This window comes from Aquarana catesbeiana, linkage group LG07 (genome assembly GCF_042186555.1).
Source record: "Aquarana catesbeiana isolate 2022-GZ linkage group LG07, ASM4218655v1, whole genome shotgun sequence".
NCBI classification, from domain to species: domain Eukaryota; kingdom Metazoa; phylum Chordata; class Amphibia; order Anura; family Ranidae; genus Aquarana; species Aquarana catesbeiana.
The window spans coordinates 89,036,751-89,053,151 of NC_133330.1; the positions used below are offsets into that span (position 1 = coordinate 89,036,751).

General features: G+C 41.9%; 1 protein-coding gene across 10 annotated transcripts in view; it reads right to left on the reverse strand.

Annotated features, from left to right (window-relative positions):
• The window catches only part of CHL1 (cell adhesion molecule L1 like), a 290,056-nt gene that overhangs the window by 129,487 nt on the left and 144,168 nt on the right, over positions 1-16,401 (reverse strand). For 7 of the 10 annotated variants that reach the window (XM_073592465.1, XM_073592456.1, XM_073592457.1 and 4 more), the window contains one exon: positions 4,209-4,370. In XM_073592465.1, the coding sequence (XP_073448566.1) occupies positions 4,209-4,338 (130 nt within the window). In that variant the 5' untranslated portion in view covers positions 4,339-4,370. The remainder of the gene's footprint in view (positions 1-4,208; positions 4,371-16,401) is intronic. The other 3 variants (XM_073592461.1, XM_073592462.1, XM_073592466.1) reach the window with 1 other exon arrangement.

Here is a 16,401-nt window from a genome sequence, read left to right on the forward strand (position 1 = left end):
CCAACAGTGCTGGACGTGGACACCGTGCATGTAACCATGGGGCACGCTTGTCCTTTTTTTCGGCAGCTGGCCATGTTGATCCACAACATGCAGAAAAGTTGGTAGAGTGGATAACTAAGCCGTCCTCATCCTCCTCATCCTCTGTCACCCAGGCACAGAGTAGTTTGCCTTCCAATGCAGCTGCCAAAGTGGCCTATTCCATCAGCTAAATGTCATCGGGTCCCTAGCCCCACCATAATGCACGGAGGAGTCCCCGAATAGTTTGACCACAGTGTCGTGTACATGCTGCAGGAGGATGCACAGCGTTTTGAAGGCTCCGATGATGGTACCCAGGTTGAGGAAGGCAGTAACCTGAGCCCAGAGAGAGGGGGTGCCCAAGAAGGTCAAGAAACTGGCAGTCATGTTTCTCCAGCTGCAGCATACTGCCAGGTTTGCTCCAGTGACGAGGAGGGAGGGGATGATGAGGTCACTGACTCTACGTGGGTGCCTGATAGAAGAGAGGAGGAGGAGGAGGAGGAGGCACATCTCCAACGAGGCAGGATGCCCTTCAGGGGCCAGCTTAAGAGCAGCCGCCCAACTGCATCACACCGCAGAGCTCCGCATGTGCAGGGCGCTGCTGACTCCCCGCGTATTTTGAAAAGTTCTTTGGTGTGGGCCTTTTTTGATACGTGTGCAGCAGATCTCACCATTGCTGTTTGCAACATATGTCTAAAGCGTATCAAGCGTGGCCGAAACAGCAGCCGCTTGGGCACCACATTCTTGACCAGACATATGTCGAGCTCCCATGCAGTTCGTTGGCAACAGTACTTAAAAGACCCACACCAAAGAACAAGGCAGACCTCTCCTTGCTCCTCATCAGCTGGGATCTCCAACCTCTCTATACCCTCAGTCCTCTCAGAAACCTGCACTGAGAGGAATGGTGTAGAATTAGGTGTGTCATGTATTTGTGGGCAATCTGCTATCGCTACACCAACATCCGATTGTAGCAGGCAAATTTCCCTACCCCAGTTGAAAGAAATTCGGTCTCAGCCATCCACATGCTCAGCGGCTGAATGCTAGCTTGGCTAAATTGCTAGCACTTCAACTGCTGCCTTTTCAGCTGGTAGACTCTGCCCCCTTTCGTGAATTTGTGGAATGTGTGGTACCTCAGTGACAGGTTCCCAAACACCATTTCTTTTCACAGAAGTCCATTCTGGCTCTCTACCAGCATGTGGAAGGCAATGTCTTGGCCTCGTTGGACAGGGCGGTCAGCGGTAAGGTGCATATTACCGCTGACTCATGGTCCAGCAGGCATGGACAGGGACGTTACCTTTCTTTCACGGCGTACTGGGTAACTGCTGGCAGCTGGGAAGGATGCAGGACAGAGTGCAGTATTGTTGGAGCTTGTTCCGCCACCACGCCTCCAAAATGCTAGTAGTGGTGATTCTGCCACACCTCTCTCCTCCACCCCCTCCTCTTCTTCCTCCTCTGTGGCCTCTTCCTCTGCAGATTTGTCCTCGGAACCAGGGGTGCTCCGTAGGCGTTCAAGGGGCTACGCAAGCACTCAGGCAAAAAGATGCCATGCGGTGCTTGAGTTGGTCTGCTTAGGGGACAGAAGCCACACTGGGGCAGAGATTCTGTCAGCTCTGCAGGAGCAGACTCAGAGGTGGTTGATGCCACGCCAGCTTCAGCCAGGAATGGTGGTTTGCGACAATGGCACCAACCTCCTCTCCGCCCTCCGACAGGGACACTTGACCCATGCTCCCTGTTTGGCTCACATCCTTAATTTGGTGGTGCAGCGGTTCTTGTGCAGGTACCTGGGCTTACAGGATCTCCTGAGGCAGGCCAGGAAAGTCTGTGGGCATTTCTGCCGGTCACATAATGCCAGTGCTCGGCTGGCTGACCTTCAAAAGGAATGCAACCTGCCCAAGAACCGCCTCATTTTTGACATGCCCACCAGGTGGAACTCAATGTTGGCAATGCTGCAGCGGCTGCACACGCAGCAGAGGGCCATCAGAGTACCTGTGTGAATATGGCACCAGGACAGGGTCAGGGGAGCTTGTTTTTTTTTTGCCACGCCAGTGGCTACTGATCAAGGATGCATGCACTGTCCTGTCACCATTTAAGGAGGCCACGAGGATGGTATGCAGTGACAGTGCATACATCAGTGATACTGTCCCTCTTGTCTTCCTGTTGGAGCACACGCTTCGTGGAATAATGGAAAGGGCACTTGAGGCAGAACAGAGGGAGGAAGAGGACTTCCTTACCTCTCAAGGCCCCCTTTATCCAGACAGTATTCCTGCGGGCCCACCAATCACACAGGAAGAGGAGGAGGAGGATGAGGATTGTGTCAGCATGGGGGTTGAGCCTAGCACTCAGCATCGGCAGCAGTCTTCAAGGGATCATTTTCAGTCCCCAGAAACACATGGACTTGTACGTGGCTGGAAGGAGGTGGCTGTGGATCATGTCATCCTTAGTGACCCAGAGGACTCCGGATCTAATGCCTCACCAAACCTTCGCTGCATGGCCTCCCTGATCTTGCAAAGCCTGCAAAAGGACCCTCGGATTCGTGTTATCAAGGAGAGGGCTCATTACTGGCTGGCAACCCTTCTTGATCCACGTTACAAGGGTAGGGTTGAGAAACTTATCCAGCGCTCGCAGAGGGAGCAGAGGATGAAACATCTTCAGGAGGCCTTGCAAAAAGGTTTGTGCAATTCAGTCACAGAAAGAGCGGTGGAGAAGGTGGCCGTCTGACCGATGCGTTCAGACAATTCTTTAGTCCGCAGCCCCAAGATCTGATCGTTTCCAGCAATCATCTCCAGTGTCTGATTTACATGGTGCAGGAATACCTAGGGGCAAGATCAGACTTGGGACCTTTCCAACTGAAAATCCACTGGGTTATTGGTACTTGAGGATGGATCACTGGCCAGAGCTTGCACAATATGCAATTGAGCTACTGGCATGTCCTGCATCCAGCGTTCTTTCTGAACGCACATTCAGTGCTGATGGAGGCTTTGTAACCGTTCACAGAGTACGCCTGTCCACAGACTCAGTTGATAGGCTCACCCTCATAAAAATGAATCAGTCTTGGATCACCAGCTACCGATGTAACAGATTAATTTTTCTATGAATGTGAGATCCCTTGAAGACTGCTTATGCTGAGTGACTGTCCTGTTATGCTGAGTGACTATCCTATTTCTCCTCAGTGTTCATGTTAATAACTTCTAAGAACATTTTTTTTTCAGGGCACCACCACCAGTGCCTAAGGCCCAATTTTTCTGCCCCTGTTTAACAGGGGCGTATAATTATAATTTTTGCTGTAATATTTTGCAGCAGGGCTCATTCTTGCACTCAACTAGAGTATCTGTGAGGGGTTGCAGTGTTGTGGCACCACCACCATTGCCTAAGACCCAATTTTTCTGCCCCTTTTTAACAGGGGCGAGTAATTACAATTTTCGATCAAATATTTAACAGTAGGGCTTGTTCCTGTGCTCAACTAGAGTATCTGTGAGGGGTTGCAGTGTACATTACACCTGCAAGCACTTTTAAATGACTTTTATTTCTTTAGAAATGTAATTTTGTGCAGGGACTGTTCTAAACACGGGCAACACGCGCCGCTTTACAGGCATACTATAGTCACCCCCCAGGTACGATATTTAAAGATATTTAAAAATATATTTACGATATTTAAAGGAATAGTTCACTTTTATTTTTTCACTTTAAGCATTATTAAAATCACTGCTCCTGAAAAAACGGTCATTTTTAAAACTTTTTTTGCATTGATACATGTCCCCTGGGGCAGTACCCGGGTCCCCAAACATTTTTAGGACAATAACTTTTGATTTTTCCCGTTCGGGTCCCATAGACTTCAACGGTGTTCGAATGTTCGCGCGAACTTTCGGTCCGTTCGCATGTTCTGCCGCGAACCGAACCAGGGGGTGTTCGGCTCATCTCTAATTATGAGCTGTTTTTACAATAATTTCAAGAATTACAGATGTAACAGTAGATAATACTGTAGATTCCAATTAAACAATATCATTTAAATTTAGACTTTGGTTTGTTTTATCAAGGTAAAAAAAAACACAATTTAAAATGTAATGGAAAATTAATAGAATTTTTAAAAAACATTTTTATGAAATACAGAATTTTTTAATGTCACTTCAAACATCATCTTGCAGATCACTTCGGTTTTATTCGAATAAACCCCTAATGGTTTGTTAAAGGCGTACCTGAATGTGGAATTTCAACAGCCCTAAAGCATTTTAGAAAAGAGAGAATGAAGAAAGCAGCCTGCACCCACAGAGAAAGCATTTTCATTGTGTTGAGGTCGTCCTGGGTTTTCTTCTTCCTGGCTATCATGAAGTGTGGATGGCGGTACTTGCACCTGCAGACTGACACAAAAGGGTTATTCAACATTAAAGGCCAAACAGCACACATTAAACTTGGTACAAAAACAAGACAATATGCTGTACATAAAGAAAGATTTTGTCTGTATACCAACAGAACTGTATTATTAGCCATCCGTTTGTTCAGAAGTCACTTTTAAGTCATATCAGCTGTTAAGGTAAGGCAATGACCTAAGCCAAAACTGTGCAGAAAAATATAGCACAGCTGCATATTAAGGCCTCTTGCACACAATACTCCTGTTTAGGGATCTACTTTTTCAGACGATTTTTTTTGTATGCATTTGCCCATATTTATGTGCATTTTCGCGTATATGCGAAAACGTAGTCTCGCGTTCTAGTTCTGCACAATTTGTAAATGGGCATTTGCGTGCATGAGGCATAAATTGCTGACCAAACAAGCTGATTTTTCTGACCTTTTTTTTACTGAAGAATGAAAAAAAAAAAAAAGAAAAAAAAAAAAAGCTCAGCCTGTGTGCATAGGCTGTATTTTAGCTCAGTAAAAAAAAAAAAAGCTGTACTAAGCTTTTTCAAGCTGCAGTGTGCAAGAGGCCTTAAGGAACTATAGAGTCTGCCATTTTGAATCTGAAAATGCCAGCAGCATGGGTGTCATGCCTTGCTTCATCACTTTCTAAGTTACTGACCTGGATCAAGTATGTGCAATGCTTTGCTTTAAGGTGTGGCAGTTTTTATTTAGGGTGTCCAGACAAAGCTACGCTACTTCACCTAGCAAAACCCAGCAAAACGCGTTGACGTCACCAGTGTCACGTGACACCATCTATGCAAGCCCCGCTGCCATCAGGCAAGCCAGCTGAATGAGGGAGACAGGAGATGGGGACAGGACCCTGGAGATGGTGATTCAAATTCCTTCTGGTGGTTACTCACCGACATCGCCAAGCACTACTCTTGTATCAGGAAACTGAGAGACAACTATCAGCGTGCATCTGCAGTACAGGAACGGTAAAGTACATCCCCCACTAATACATCTATGGTCATTAGCGAATGGATGTTCCCTGCACTGGTCTGATTTCATCGGAACACGTAGAACTTCTACCACCGAGGCCGCATGTACCTTCACCTGCCTGTATTACATCACAGGGGTCCTTGTTCACCCCAGTACAGTTAGCAGGTCTTTTTTCTCCCAATAGAATTGTATCGTCAGTCGTTAAGTACTGCACACAGCATACCACATCTGAGCAACCAGATCTGGATTAACAGACTGCATACGTCCAGATTTCTCAGCAATAGTCAGCAATAGTGCTGATATTATGGGGCTGTCACACCATATGTACTTACTTGCCTTCCAGAACTGAAAGACATGTTGGTTCCCCCGCCATATATCCCTTTTTTTTTTTTACCACCCTTACATCACCGTCCATATCTTAGCCAATCTTTGCCATTGCTAACAGCAAGTACCAGCTGGTTTCCCCTCCCTGAGGCCACACTCAGACGTGACGTCTTTTTTCACAGGGATTTCCCACTTTTATTTTTATAACTAGGTGATTATTTTTCCAGACATCCTGCCTGTGTGTTGTTACATGGTGTCCGGACGTTTCTTTTTCATGTATGTCCATGTTGTCATGTTTTGTGTTTGTGCTTGTTTGGTGTCCATACCCTACGTACTCACTGCAGTATAGACCCTGTGCTATTGGGAAGTTGTGCTTTTATCCTTTTGGCTTATACATTACATTGTGCCATATTTTGTTTATCAATAAATCTGATTTTTTAGACACTCTAGTATGATCCAATTGTTACTACAGTAACCCCTTTTTCCTGGTGCTCTACACTCGGATTTGTTTTCTGCAGAGATTGACAGGCATCACTGCCTATCAAACTCGCCAACTGAGTTCAATGGGGCTGCGCACGCAGCTGCAATGAATGCCATTGTAGTGTGACAACACAGCATTATAGGGTATCACACCACTTGTCAAATGCCCTCTGAAAAACAATCTGAACACAGATCGCTCCTCAGAGTGCACCACACTCCTCTGTGAGTGTGAAAGAGCCCATACTATATATGGAGCAGGACCTGGCTGATAAATGACAGCACATCCCAACCCCACAGTTCATAGAAAGAAAAAACTATCTTGGTGTAATTTGTGGGGTAAGGCAGCCATATTTACAGTCGGCCCCTCGTTGTGCTGTCAGCGCTCCTGATACGCATAGCGGGGCCGGCTGTTACACTGAAGAACAGTAAAAAGAAAAAAGTCTGGCGCACAGAGAATTAAATGTCCAGCAAGCATAGATTTCTATAACCCGGGTACTCAAGGTTACAAAGGATCCATAGAGTTCATACGTCCATAAGGGTTAAATTATGAAGGGCGATGACCACCCTTTTCTTACCCCCTTTTACACTGAAAAACAGTCTGGGCTAAAGTGAAAAGCGACAGCCTATAACAGTGATGGCAAACCTTGGCAACCCAGATGTTTTGGAACTACATTTCCCATGATGCTCATGTACTCTGCAGTGTAGTTGAGAATCATGCGAAATGTAGTTCCAAAACATCTGGGGTGCCAAGGTTCGCCATCACTGGCCTATAATATGTTTCTGCTTGCTGGCCTTGAAAGTCTGTTACTGCAGGATAAAAAAAAAGAACATAGACAACTTTAACTTTTATCCATGTCACAAAAAACAGTTTTATCTTTGTCTGTGTCTCTTTGGAAAGTTTCCCCTCGGGGGGGCAGGAGGCGGAGCCTAGTGGAGCAGACATGCATTGTTAGAGCTCCACACCGCTGAGGAGAGAAGAGAAGGACAAAGCGGAGCCTGCAGGCTCAAAAGGTATCCATTTGAACCTTTTTGCCCCAGGGAACAAACTGTGAAAGTTTGGGCAGGAAATATGGTACTGGGAGGAAACCATGGCAGAAATAAGAATCACCTCACAAAGAGCTCACAGGCACTCACTGCAGCTGAAGCAGCTCCAGTCACCTCACAAGATACAGCATCAGGGCGCTCTCACAGACAGAAAATGTCACAGCAAGACTCTCCATTTGAGTCAGATACAGAACAAATCCTCTCACAAACTTCTCCACAAGCCTCCTCAGTATCCCCAGTAATATTATTACAATTTGAAAAGATGCTTCATAAGGCTTTAAAACAAACCTCAGACCAAATAACAAAAAGCCTAACCAAAGAAATAAGAGAGCTGGGAAACCGCACCGCAGCCTTAGAAATAAAAATGGATGAAATTGAAATTACAACCCAAGAAAATATAACAGAATTGGAGCAATTAAAAAAAGAGAATTTAATACTTCAAACTAAGCTCGAAGATTACGAAAATAGAGCCAGACGTTCAAACTTGCGCATAAGGGGAATACCTGAAACTGTGACAGACCTGCAATCTACTATTACTGCTCTATTACAAGAACTAAAGCCAGATATCCCTATTGAACGTTTAGAACTGGACAGAGTACACAGAGCCCTCACAGCCAGAAAGAAAGATGGACCCCCACGTGATATAATCACAAAATTTCATTATTACAGAACGAAAGAACAAATACTAATTGCTGCAAGAGAAAAAAAGGAACTTAATTTTCAAGGACACAATTATCAAATTTTTGCTGACCTATCCCAACTTACTATTACTAAAAGACGATCCATGAAACCCCAACTAATGGAACTGCAACGCCACAATATTATGTATCAATGGGGTTTCCCCTTTTCAGTCAGATTTAACTACCAAGGTACAATTTACAGAAGCAGATCAGCAGATGAACTACAACAAACCCTTTTAAAATTAAATCTGACAGAACCCACAAGCAGCAACACTCCCACACGCAGAAGAAAGGCATCATCTTCACCTTCAGGCAGCACCCAGAAAATTTCAGAACAAAATGGGAATCATCATTCTCACAAAAGAGGCCGTTATGCCACATCATCCATGGACCAAGAAGATTCAATGGACTGACATCCTAATTCCTGATATCTCTTCATTTATTATACTAGAGATGGTTCTCTATAAAAAACCTATATTTATAACTGAATGTAACTGCATTCTGATAGTCACACACTGTGTGGGATCATGTTACATTCCAGTTATATTTCTTATTACTTCTGATTCATATAGCCTTAGAATATATAAGTGAAATAAGGAAATTCTTGTTCAGTTATATATTATCAGGTAATAACAATAGATTTATTACTTTTTAGGACAAATATGTTCAATAATCCAGAAGTAATGGAAGCTTTTTCTTTCTTTTCTTAAAACAAATATATTATTACCTAACTAGTTCCTAGAATTATGTTTTTGTTTATTCTAATCTGAAGCAATACAACCTCAATTTTATGAGTTAACATATCTAAACAGTTACATATGAATAAAATATGTAATTGTTTACTCTAAAAGGGTTAAAATCCCAAAATAATTCAAACTATCTTCATCAATACCAAAGTTATTAACAGTACCTTTCTAACTGAATTATTTAGCCTAGGGCAAGACTAACCATATACAACCACCCTGGAATAAATGATTTCAACAAAAACCATATTCTGCACTCCAATTAATGAAACATCATTTTGATGTCTTTTGACATAGCACTTCTCTCTGTAAGCGGAAGATCCGTGTACCCCCATTAGCCCTCCTCATTCTCCCAACCATATTATGTGGGAGTGTGACGAAGGCACTTATTCCCCTGAGAGAGATATTTATTCTCTTTCACGGGTAAATTGTGATTGCTTGCAAAAAATAATTTATACAATGTATCATCTAATCTCATATGTTTTTTGTTTACTCTTTACTCCAGAATTCACTGGTTTCTTTTCTATCTATTCATCTCTTCAGTCCACACAGGTTGATCTGTGCAGTCAGCTCTGCATAACAAAAAGTAAGTCAAAACTATTTGATCTATTGCCATGGCACCACTGAATATACTTTCCCTGAATGTTCAGGGAATAAATGTCCCTCAAAAAAGGACCAAAGCCTTCCGTACTTTCCATAACAAGAAGGCTCACATAGTATGCCTCCAAGAAACACACTTCACCAAAGATTCTACTCCAAAATATATTTCTCCTTTTTATCAACAAATTTACATGGCTTCTGCCTGTACCAAGCAAAGGGGAACTCTAATTGCATTTCACCGATCCACACCATTCACCTTATCATCAGAAATTAAAGACCCAGAAGGTAGATACCTGATACTCATGGGTTATATAATGGATACAGCAATCACAGTGATTTCCTACTACGCTCCTAACAAACAACCTACACCATTCCTCTCACATATATTACAAGTGATTAATACACACAAAATAGGAACAGTGATAATGTGTGGGGATTCGAACCAGGTCCTTCTCCCATTTCTAGATAAATCACCTTTTACACCATCCAAAATAACCTCTAGATTACCTTTTTCTCAACTTCTTTCCAAATACAATCTGGTAGATTCGTGGAGAGAAAGTAACCCAATGAAAAAGAAATTCACTTATTTCTCGCACCCTCATCAAACCTTCACCAGAATAGATCATATTTTTCTAACAATAGGAATGATACCAGAAATTATTGCATCAGATATAATTCCGATTCCGTGGTCTGACCATAATGCAGTATACACTACTATAGCCTCAGCCATACCAAAAGCGCATGACCCAACGTGGTACTTACCTGACATAATGCTCAAACACCCACTACATCAGATGGCCATTGAACAAGCTTTAAAGGAATACATATCAATTAATAATACAACAGACATCTCCCCAATAACACTGTGGGAAGCTCATAAGCCTGTCTTGCGTGGTACAATACAAAGACAAATGGCACTATTTAAACGGGAACGCAAAAATCTAGCAAAAAAACTAGAACTCAATTTTAATGCAGCCTACATATCATTTCAAGATAATCCATCTCAGAGTACAAAATCTCATCTGGAAAAATCTAGATTGCAATACGATCTATTTCTCACTGAGTCAGTTGATAAATCCCTCAAACGCTCCAAACACAATTTCTACATGAATACAAACAAACCAGGTACATATTTGGCTCGGGCATTAAATTCAACTAACAAATCTTTCAAACCAATACGTTTGAAATTATCAAAAAATGTTTACACTTGTAATCCAGTTAAAATAGTCCATAAATTTCACTCACATCTCGCAACTTTATACAAGACAAACAATGAATTTAATCCTACAGAGGCTGAATCCTTCTTCTCAAAAATAACCTTACCTGAGTTATCTCAGAATCAAAAAAGCAGTTTGGATGAGCCTATAACTATAGATGAAGTTGCTAACGCCATAAAAGACCTAAAACTTAACAAAAGACCGGGCCCAGACGGCTACTCGGCTTTATACTATAAAACATTCTCAGAAATACTCTCTCCCATTCTCACTGAAACTTTTAACAAACTTCTAGATGGACATTCTTTTCGGCAAGAAACACTAATGGCAATTGTTTGTATGATCCCAAAACCCCTTTCTGATGATACTTCCTGTGTGAATTATCGGCCTATCTCTCTGTTAAACCTCGATATTAAATTATTAGCAAAAATAATAGCAAAACGCCTCAATAGCATTATAGGAAAATTAATACATAGAGATCAAGTAGGCTTCATGCCAAATAGACAGGCAGGCGATAATATACGCAGGGCAGTGTTATTGGCACATATTGCTAAAAAACGGAAAATCCCTTTATGTTTTCTATCTCTCGATATTAAGAGGGCATTTGACACAGTATCTTGGCAATTTATGCAATATTCATTACAAAAATGGGGTTTTGGACCCCACTTTTTAACATGGATCAAAGCATTATATAATAAACCCAAAGCCTATATAAAATATGCTGGATACAAATCTGAAGCCTTTAATATCGAAAGAGGTACCCGACAGGGTTGCCCATTATCTCCCTTATTATTTGCCCTTATACTCGAACCCATGGCCCAATACATCAGAACAAACCAAACTATAACTGGCATTGAAGTAGGAGGTATTACACACAAATTATGTATATTTGCAGACGATATATTACTTTTTCTATCATCACCACAGGTCTCTGGTCCTAACTTAATACCAGCTCTTGATGGATTTGCAGCCCTATCCGGCCTTATGATTAATCCTAAGAAATGCCTAGTGCTTAATGTTTCACTCACAAACATGGAATTGATCCCGGCTAGGGCTGCACTCCCATTCACATGGGCAGAAAAATCAATCCCATATCTGGGAATTCATTTAACAGCATCTCATTCTGACTTATTCTCAACCAATTATCCTCCTGTATTAAGACAGATCACAAATCTAATAAAACAATGGTCGCAACTTCCTTTATCCTGGATAGGGAAGATTAATGCAATCAAAATGACTATTCTACCCAAATTGCTTTATCTATTCAGAGTCCTCCCTATTCCAATTCCTTCCTATTATTTGAGAATAGTACAAAAAAGAGCAACTTCGTTTATATGGGGCTCTTCTAAACCACGTATACCTATACACACACTACATCTTCCCAAAAATAAAGGAGGCCTGGAATACCCTAATTTTACTAATTACTACAGAGCAGCACATTTGGCCAGTCTGTCCAAATACCATGCAAAACAGGAAATCCCATTATGGGTATTTATAGAGGCTTCAGAAAATGACCCTCTATTAATATCAAATTTATTATGGCTTGATCCTAAAGACCGCTTTAAAATTCATAATCCCATAACTAAACACTTCTTATCTCTCTGGGATAAACTAAAAACCAAATATCAGTTACAATCTCCACACAATCCTCTCCTTTCTTTTATCAGAAATCCGGCCTTTTATCCGGCATGGATCTACCCAAATTCTTTTAAAGCTTGGACAACATCAGGCATTCAGACACTAAATGACTCCATAGCATCTAAATCATTCCTTTCATTCCCATCGCTTAGAGAAAAATATGATCTACCAAACTCTGAGATATTTAGATATCTCCAAATCAAAAATTTCTATACACCATTCCTAAAGGGGGATACACCATTATCCCAATTATCCATTTTTGAATCAATCTGTACAAAAGATCCATTTGCTAAAGGTACAATTTCATCACTTTATAATCAATTATATGGAGTAGCAAATCTTAATAGACCCTCTTACGTTCAGAGGTGGGAGGAGGACCTGGGACGAACTTTAGAAGACACGGACTGGTCTAACATATGGCTCACATCTAAGTCATCTTCACCCAACATCTTAGCACTGGAGACAAATTATAAAGTCCTAACTCGCTGGTACCTTGTACCCGCTAGAGTGGCAAAATATTCACCTAATACCTCAGCTCTTTGTTTTCGAGGATGCCCAGAAATAGGCACATATTTACACATATGGTGGACGTGCCCAGTAATCCAAACCTTCTGGAAGGAAGTCTTCGTGATTGCATCTAAAATATTTTAAAAAATAATACAACCAGATCCATATTTAACTTTACTTAATCTAAAACCGGAATGGTTAACACTCTCTCAATTCAAACTTATGATCCAACTAATAACGGCTGCAAAACAAACAGTGGCCAAGGCATGGAAATCTCCTACATTGGTACTAGCAGAAACAATTCACAGAATGAATAATACAATGTCCCATGCTAAGATGGTAGCCATCGATCAAAATCAAATTCCAAAATTTGAAAAACTTTGTCATCCTTGGATAAAACAGTTCCTGTCAAACTTCAATGACTCTGTCCTGTTGCCATGGTAACAGATTAAATGACTTACAAAGACACCCATTCTAAGGCTTCAAAGAGAACTAAAAAGAATAATAAACTGACGAGCGGGACAACCTTGTGGACCATACCTCTACCTTTCAACCCTTTTTCTTCTTTCTCTTTCCTTTTCTCCACCTTACGATTAAAGCTCATTATCAGAATTTATTTGACCTATATACACTCTACTTGTAAACAATATGTATAGTAGGTATAAATCATTTAAATACCTACAAAAGTAACTAAGGAAATGATATATATCTTTAATTTAGGTTTACGTGAACCCAATGTTTAATAATTGAAATTTCATGATATTTACCTATATAAACCCTACTGTAAAATAATGAGCTTACTTTATAGATCCTTGTAAACTTACTTTATGTATCTTTATAACATTGTATACTCAATAAACTTCTTTTGACAAGGAAAGTTTCCCCTCACTTCCTGTCCTAGTGTCCTGTCACATAGTAAGTAGGAAGATCTCCACAATGATGATGCAATCAGAGTCAGTAATATAAAACAGTTTCCTTAGGTCCCATTCACATTTGCGAATGGATCCATTAGTGATTAGAATAAGGGAGACCCAGCAGGGGTTCCAGGTGACTAGCTGCAGGTGGAAGCCCAATTGAAAGCAATGAGAGGCTTACAGATCCCGCAGCTAATCAAGGCAATTCACATGTAATTTCTCAGTCAGCAATTACTTGTGAAAAATCTGTCCTGAAAGTGGACTGTGTGCATCCAGGGCTGAGGCAATTTCTTCATGATTGATTATATGCCTGTGACTGCAAATAGCTGCAGGACTTTTCAGCCTTCCATTGCTTTCAGTGAGGCTTCCACCTGCAGCTTACCACCAGGAACCCCCGCTGGGTCTCCTGCATCTAATTGCTGATGTTTGCAAATGTGAATGTGGCCTTAATGTCAAACTGTCATCTTCCTCTGGGCCTATGACTGGGATTATGGACCCTTACCTTTGCAATTTCCAGTACCCTTTAACTACTTCAATACCGGCACTCCCCCCCCCTCCTGCCCAGGCCAATTTTCAGCTTTCAGAGCTGTCGCACTTTGAATGACAATTGCGCGGTCATGCAATACTATACCCAAACTAAATTTTTATCATTTTCTTCCTACAAATTGAGCTTTCTTTCTGTGGTATTTGATCACCTCTGGGGTTTTTATTTTTTGCTAAACAAACCAAAAAATACCGACATTTTTGAAAAAAAAACACGTTTTTCTTTGTTTGTTATAAAATTTTGTTTTCTCCTTCACTGACAGGCACTGATGAGGCTGCACTAATGGGCACTGATGAGGCGGCACTGATGGGCACTGATGAGGTGTCACTGATGGGCACTGATGAGGAGGCACTGATGGGCACTGATGAGGTGGCACTGATGGGCACTGATGAGGTGGCACTGATGGGCACTGATGAGGTGGCACTGATGGGTAGTCATGAGGAGGCACTGATATGTAGAATTGATGGGCACTGATAGGCAGCACATATGGGCACCGATAGGCTACACTGATATGCAGCACTGATGGGCACTGATAGGTGCTGATGGATGGCACTGGATAGGCACCACTGATGAGGAGCTACTGACAGGCATTACTGATTGGCATGTGAAGGGCACTGACAGGCATTACTGATGGGGCACATTTATGGAAACTGATTGGCACTTTAATGGGCACTGACATGTGTTACTGATGGGGCACAGACTGGCAGCTGATGGGCACTGATTGGCAGCTGATGGGCACCTCTCATGGGGGCTTCACTGATAATCAATGTGCTGATTATCAGCGTAGAGCCGCCCCTGACAGGGAGAGCCGCCGATCAGCTCTCCCTGTCAGCACGAACCGAGGAAAGCCGTTTAATGGCACTTCCTGGTTCACGCTGTGATCAGCTGTGATTGGTCACAGCTGATCACATGGTAAGGAGCCTTCGTCAGAGGCTTCTTACCACCATCAGAGATGCGGTGTGTCAGAGTGACAGACACCACCACCGATCGCCGTGCTATTCTGAAAGACATTATATGACGTCCAGTCAGGATAACAGAACCACCGCCCGGCCGTCATTTTGCTATAGGCCGGGCGAGAAGTGGTTAAGGTTCACATATATGTGAATTGGATGTGTTTTGAACTGCATCCAATTTGCATAACAGGTGAACCGGACCAGCTTTCAATGGAGCCAGTTCACACATGTCTGGGGTGGCCGTGGTACATTTTTAAAAAGAGTCCTGTGCGATTTTAGTTGAATTCAAGTAAAATCGCACCTGAACCGGTGAACAAAACTGCACTAGACTCCGGACTGCAAACCTCAGCCGGACATGAGTAAACCCAACCTTACTGAAATAGTTAATATCTTGAACTGTCCAATCATTCTGACATACAGTATATACTTGTACTGAGTCCATCCACTGTAAACTACAGTATTAATAGGAAATGCTTACCAATGCACTAGTCTGTTTAATCACTGTAGAAACACAGTATTCTTCGGTGTTCATACATTTCTATGTTCTACATTTATCCCTCTCACTGTGTGCTCTCCCTCCGGTAACGTATTGTATAACGTCAGTAAAAAAAAACACTTTCCCATGCTATGCAAAGAGGACAGGCTTTTCTATTTGGGATGTGGCTGCTTTCTAAAGAAAACAAACTGTAGAAGACTTTGAACTTCTTTTATTTTGATTCACATGGAATGTGTGCTATTATAAAACACTTAAGTAAAGATACACAATGCTATGCATAGCTGGCATAACATCTTTGCTATTTTAAAGCAGAACTAAAGGCAAAACGTTTTCTCATTTTGAAGACAGTAAGGAGGGTTATGGTCCCTATCAGGTTTTTTTGCCATCTAAGTCCTATTGGGGAGATTTCCCTTCATTTCCTGTCTTATAGACAAAACAGGAAGTGAGAGGAAATCCCTCCAAAGTGAAAGAATCCCCGGGTGTCGCCGGGGTTGTCAGAACAAGTGGAAGATTTCCCCTCCAATCCTGTTCTGGCGACAACCCAAATTTGGGGATTTCCTTTCACTTTAGGTGATAATGGTAAATAGAATAAATAGGGAGGGTGGCTGTCCCTAACTGGGGAGCAACAGATAGCAATAAAAACCTGACAGGTGATCTAATTCCTCTATACTATATCCAAAACAAAATAAATGTTTTGCTTTTAGTTACACTCACATGTAAATCTAAAAATTGTACATAGAAACATTGTTATACATACAGTACTTTTATTATATTATATGTATTAAAGGAAAATACATTGCTAAGTTTATTGACATTTTTCACATTAACCCCTTTCTGCTGTGAGAGCTGGCCCTTTAAGGGGATCTGAACATCAGAAGCTATTAGACAGGCTCCTGATCATGTGATCACTGATTGTCT